Here is a 6,467-nt window from a genome sequence, read left to right as displayed (position 1 = left end):
TGCCAAAGGTGGAAGGTGCTGGTAATTTATTTTAGTTTCTTTTGGGTGGAATAAGCTGAGAGGACTTTCATTGTGGCAGAACCAAGGATACCTTTGGGCGAAGCACTGGTTGAATTATATTCTTGGCCTTGGATTATTCCTACTGGGCTGTGAGCCATTTGGGACCAGGCCGCGGAAGTGGTGGGTGAGCCCCTGCACTTGCATGAGCAGCAGGCGCACATGCCTGCCTCTTGTGCAAATGAAGCGGTTCACACGCTTGCCCGCCGGTCACACGGAACCATACCCTCTTCAGCCCCCTCCCCCCGCTAGTCCACAAAGCCAGAAAGGTTGGGGAACTCTGAAATAGATGACTAAGAGCTATCACATGTTTAAAAAGTGAAATAAAGGTTTGCCAGTTTATCAGCAACAATTGCATGTTTGCCTTCTACTGTTATTGCCTTGGACTTACATGCTTACATGTCTCTGCCTCTAGAGCTAAAGTATGTGTGTGACAGTGTAATATAAATTAAGAAAGTTGCTGCTTCTAAAATGGCCAGTAATTGCAGACTTCAAATTCCCCCAAATTGCAATTAATAATGTCCTTAGAAGTTCTTCACAAGCTATATATGGTGAATATGGTTCTTTACAAGCTAGATATACATAGCCTAATATATATAATGCAATTATAATGGAAATATTTACTTGAATTTTGAACCTAAAAATATTTTTTTTAAAATCTCCATAAAGTTATTTTTATTTCTACATTTTATTTTTCAATTTAAATGTATTTTTAAATATTTTAATATCAATATTACAAGAATATAGGTAATTTAGCTTCAAGTGAATGCATTTATGTTATATTTGAATAAGGATATGGAAATTAAGGTAGATTGAAGGAAGTTGAGTGTGTGTGTGTTTAACTGAAAAGATCATCCAGGAAAGTACAGACTAAATCATGCTTTCATTTATTCACTTCATATAAAAATCTCTTCAGAATGCATCTCAACACAATATATAATACTATAACAACATACATTGTGTGAAACTTTCAAACAATAAAATAACCACCTGGAACAATGCAGTGTTCAACAGACATATAAACCCATGTATCATGCACAGCTGTGCTATTTTCACCAACTAGTCACAAGTTGGACTGAAAGCTTGAAACATAGCTTTACAAATCGGCACTGTACACATGCCTCACAAGCTTTGTTGGAAGAAGTTTCACAGCACAACTATAGTATCAGTTCACATTTTGTCATAGAAACTCACATTGGCTGCTTTAAAAATTGGAAAATGACAGAAGGTTTTGTGGCATTTGCTGGGCGCATCCTTTTCAACCTTTTAATAGTTTCATTTCTGCTGAACACACCATCCTAAATCCTCACCAGTTACCAAACCATGATTTCCAGAATCCAAATGGAAATGAAATCTCTGGGAGCCAATGTCTGAATGCCCTTTCTGGGTTCCATATGTCTCTTTCACTCTGCTCCATTTCACGCAGTACAAAAAAATTACAAGAAAGGCAACTCTCATTCAGAGTCTTCTACATAAGTAACATCACCACTGACTGGCAATGTTAATTTATATAAATTAATACTTACAAAACATTACATTATATACAATACATAATAAATACACTGTTATAAACAGTACTGGACGTGTAATAGCTCAAGGCAAGTTGAGGAGAAAAGGAGACTCAGCCTAGCAAACATGAATGGGGGGGGGAACACAGTAGGACCAAACACAAAAATTCCACTGAGTTTTGTTTTTTTAAAGGGGAGATTGTCCATCATACAGCATGTTGGTTTTTATATGTAGTGCATTGTCTAATGAAAATACAAAGCTACTTCCTCCTGTGTACAACAAAAGTAAAAAAAACAACCAAAAAACAGTTGAGTGGAAAACCATTTGTTTATGTGTGGCAAGTAACACAGGAGAAACCTTGATTTTGTGGGATCAATAAAGTGACGAGTGGTGCAGTAATGCAAGGAGGAGGGCACCCTGCTTTATTTACTGAGTCAAAACAATTAAACTGCAGTTACAACACAAATATTGCCCGTAGAGAGGAAGACTTTCTTCATTACACAGGATTAATAATAATATAAAATATATATTGGTATCAAACAAGTTTGTGGTGTATTTAGTAGGCGTCTCGAAAAGATGTGGAAGTGTTTATAAAAAAGGCACACGGGTCTGAGACAGGTGCACAAATTTTAAATGCAAAATTACGAAACGGTGTTTTGAGCTGTTGGACCTAACCAGATGTCAGAATCTATTAAGAATAGAAAATATAAATGATTGCGTGTCATTCCCTATCCAGCTTGTTCAGTAACGGCTCACCCCTGCCTCCCTACCATCAGGATTATTTTGCTTTTGGCTGACAAAACTTAAGCTGCAATAGATATCACCTGTTAATTCCTGAGCAGTCATTACACATTCTCTGACCCTGATTCCAATCTCGAGGAATTGGAAAGTCTTCTAGCCAATAACAGGTGCTGGCCTAAGAGCCAGACTTGCAGGCTGGCACATGAGACAATCTGCATGTGCATGAATAAAATCACCATTACAGATATAGTACGTTAAGTATCAATCGGCGATGCATCTTTTGTCACAATCTCTATATTAGTGCCCTGCTGGGAATCTCTTTTTCCTGGGTCAATGACACAAAGGGTCTTGGTACTGCTGTAATAATGGATACTGTCACTCTCTTTCTCAGGCCCATCGGAGTCTTCCTCTTCGAGAGTAAGGTCAAACTGGAACTTCTCCATCAGGCCCTGACAGTCTTGGCTGCGTTCTTCAAGGGGAGGGGAAGGGCTCTGAGGAATCATACTTTGATACCAATTACGGTTGTCTTCCAGGGTATCCAAAATATCTTGGGCATCGGGCTGTACTAGGTCTGCCCAGGTCTCCCAGAGTGGATGAACAATATAATCAATGAATCCCACCTGCAATGCAAATACAATAAATGTGTAAAGAAACATTGCTTGCACTCAATATTTATGAATTTTCTCTCAGCTTTACATTTAAAGCAATTAGAAATTATATTAGTATGTATTCATGCTGTAATTTATCTAACAAACCACTCAAATTTGTTTTAAGGATAAAACAGAGTGAATACCAAAAACCATTAAAAACTAGATGGAATTCAATCATAAAATGGTAGGCTAAACATTAGAATCAAATGCCCAGTGGAACTAACATTGATTTTCTACCCATCATCTAAATCTCAGCATATAGGCCAAGATCAAGGCTCTTTCTATCCTATAATCAGGTTAGAAAAAGCCCAAATAATTAGCTTCGCCCTAAAAAAACACTAACAAAATTCGTAAATAAAAAGCTGCCACTATTGCAGCACCAAATATCTTGCTCAGTAAGTTCATTTTATTTTATTCTTTAATCATATCATGCTGTTGCTATATAATTTATGGCAATTACATAAGGAACATCTGTAGAGCAGTATTTGGAGAGCCTTGGTGGAGCAGTGGGCTAATGCCTCCTTATGTAACACCAGCTGCCTGCAATTAGTGCAGGTTCGCATCCCACCAGGCTCAAGGTTGACTCAGCCTTCCATCCTTCCGAGGTAGGTAAAACGAGGACCCAGATTGTTGGGGGCAATAAGCTGACTTTGTAATAATGCCGCTTGGGGGGGGGGGCAAAAGCCCTAATAAGCAGGCATATACATAGAATGAAGGCTACTGCTAAGCTTGTAAGCCGCCCTGAGTCTTCGGAGAAGGGCGGGATATAAATGGAATTAAAATAAAAATTAAAAAAAATGCATATGAAGAAACTACAAGGTAGTGTCAGTGGGAGCTATTTTTAATTATTAGGATATTCAGACGTAATGGAAATCATGGCATCTGTTGTCTGCTTGAGCTGAAGTGAATCTTGGATGCTTTCCTCCTCCTCCTCTGAGGAACAACACAGGGCAGTTCTTAAGTTTCTGTTCCAAAATTACAACTGGTTAATAACTATTTTTTAAAATATCAGAACTCAGGGAAAAAAAACTGTTAACAGCACGTCACATTAAACAGTGCACTATGAAAGGACCTATTAACATTTAAATTATTTGGTATGATGTATAGATTGAAGAGGTCTAACTATAAAAGAAATGCTTATTGGATGTGGTTACCGTATCAGAGCACTACTATGAAAATTGCCAACTCACTAAACTGATGGTATCTATTTTTTTTTAAAAAAGAAATATGACTCCTCTAAGAATCACTTAAAGAAACAATGTAGATTAAAAAATGCTATGACATTTTAATAAACTTTGGAATTGGTGTGATTTTTTGTGTGTGTTAGTATTAAAAAGCTGACTGTTTCTGGGATCTGCTTTAGAACTTTCATGTTATTTTGCTATTTTGTGGAATTTATTTAGGGTTAACATACTTGAGTATACTATCACTCAGTGGAGAAATGTATGACTTTAAGGGGAAATAATGACTGTTCCTGGTATTGTCCATTATGTAATAAAGCTTGGGATTACATTGCTTCTTAGTTGACAAGCAGGATGAACTGGATGGAGGAAAGTGAATGAACAATAAAAGTTACGGAAAAGTTTCTTGTCTGACTGGATTTCCTTGCTTAGCTCCAAAAACCGCTGAGTGGCACAGGAAAATAGTTCTCAAAGGAACCCAACTCTGTGCTAGGAAGTTTGGTATGGAAACCACATTTGCCTCCTTCAGACACAACAGGATGCTGAACAAGCCAATACAATTCTATTGTAACTGTTGAGGTACTTTATAAGCCAAAAAGTGACAAAACGTTCCTGTAACCTATACCCATTGGAGACTTTTTAGTGAAATCACTTTGCTTGGTTATCAGAACATGGAGAACATTTCCTCTTTACATCCATTTAATAAGGTAGACCTCCAGAATTAAGTTGAGAGTTAATTTTTACAGTATTAGCTCAGGTCCAACCAAACAAAACAAAACAAACCCGAAAGTGAATTACAGAAGATATTGGTTAATGATATAATTAATAATAATAATAAAATATATAATTCCTTTTTGTATGATAATGCTACTATATTTCATCCTCAAAAAATATTAAGGGAATTTACTATAGCTAGTCCCTTCTTATTATCCTCTATGTTAAATTACACAAGACAACACATGATCGCTCGGGTAATTGTTTCAGACATATTTCGTTATCAGATTCCTCAACGCCTTTAACAAGGGCAGAGCTTCTAATGTACTGGAAAAGTTCTTTAAAATTCAAGAGATATTCAGAGATGCATCTGTCTTGAAAGTAGCACACGCTGAACTGCACAGCAGTCAAACCTCAGGAGTTGGTCACAGGGAATGGTTTGCAACATTTTGTATTATGTCATAAAATGCTTTATGGTAATTTTAATTCCACATGAGTCCTGGATTTTGGATTCATTTTATAAGTTAGTCCATTTGAGATAGCTTGGTTCAAACACTTTTGCTGTATCGTGAATGTTTTGCCCAATTAAAGGTTGCAGACATGAGGGGTTTTTTTTAGTAGTATATATAGTTAGAAGGAGAAGGAGAGACTGATGAAATGTCTCTCAGTGGCTCAAACAAAGGAAGCCTCTGCAGTCTAACCCTGGCATTTAATCACAACATGGAAAATGGCTCTGAAGTGCTCACAGTTAACACTGATTACTTCCTTGCAAACGAAAAAAGCTAACAGAGAAAAGGTGCTGCATCTTGTTTCTTAGCAAAACATAAGTGGATGGAGTAAGAGGACGTACTCTTTCCATTCTTGAAATCTCTGCTACGTGCTGACTATATTAGAAGAGAGGAAATAATGATGCCAGCCAGAAATGTTTGACTAACCTTGGCCCTTGCTAAGACCATATACTGACCCAGCTTATCTGAAGCAGTACCAGTACTGAAATGCTCTGCAGGTAGCCTTTCAGAGTTTCCCAGAAGCATAATGAAGGATTTATGGCAAACAGATTGGCGAAATCTCCTTGTGCTGATGTTAGGAAATGCCTGTATTATTCTCTTACTGTATCATTCAGTGGAATTTGGAAGTGGGATGATGTATAATGCTGTAGGTATATTTTTTACAAAAGTGCAAGAGGCATTTGAAAAGGTGAGATTAACCTGCCCGGTAAGCTAAAAAGAGATGAATCTTTGAGGAATTTAACAGGACATTTTTTAAAGGCCGTCTTTCCCTAAGACTTACTGGTAATACAGATCAACATGATTAACTATAAATTGGAACATTCCTGATCGATCAAAAAGAGAAAAGTCAAATACCTGAGACTTCTCCACAGAAGCTGTGTGCTTGTCACACATTGGGCTGATTTCCATCCCCCTCTCCCGTTCTTTGTCCCCTTGCTGGAAAAACTCCTCCATAATTCTGTCTGTCCACTGCCGATAGAGTTCAAGAGATTTTGTAGGATTACTTAAATCAGCACAATGGACCATATTTCGGAGAACCTGCAACGCAAAAATTATAACATGAAGACTCATGTAATCATGTAAAATAGGGCAACATTTTATTATGT

The 6,467-nt window shown here is 37.4% G+C and overlaps 1 protein-coding gene across 3 annotated transcripts in view; it reads right to left on the bottom strand.

Moving 5' to 3' along the window:
• Nucleotides 1-927: 927 nt before the first annotated feature.
• PDE4B (phosphodiesterase 4B) overlaps nt 928-6,467 on the bottom strand; it is a gene marked incomplete at its 5' end in the record, with an annotated part of 229,830 nt that continues 224,290 nt past the window's right edge. For all 3 annotated transcript variants that reach the window (XM_083361117.1, XM_083361118.1, XM_083361119.1), the window contains 2 exons: nt 928-2,927; nt 6,217-6,399. In XM_083361117.1, coding sequence (XP_083217243.1) covers nt 2,562-2,927; nt 6,217-6,399 — 549 coding nt within the window. In that variant the 3' untranslated portion in view covers nt 928-2,561. The remainder of the gene's footprint in view (nt 2,928-6,216; nt 6,400-6,467) is intronic.

The sequence above is a fragment of the Vipera ursinii genome, assembly GCF_947247035.1.
Source record: "Vipera ursinii genome assembly, chromosome: 3".
Classification (NCBI taxonomy): domain Eukaryota; kingdom Metazoa; phylum Chordata; class Lepidosauria; order Squamata; family Viperidae; genus Vipera; species Vipera ursinii.
The sequence above is the reverse complement of the archived record's forward strand: the minus strand, read 5'-3'. Positions and strand labels throughout refer to the sequence as shown.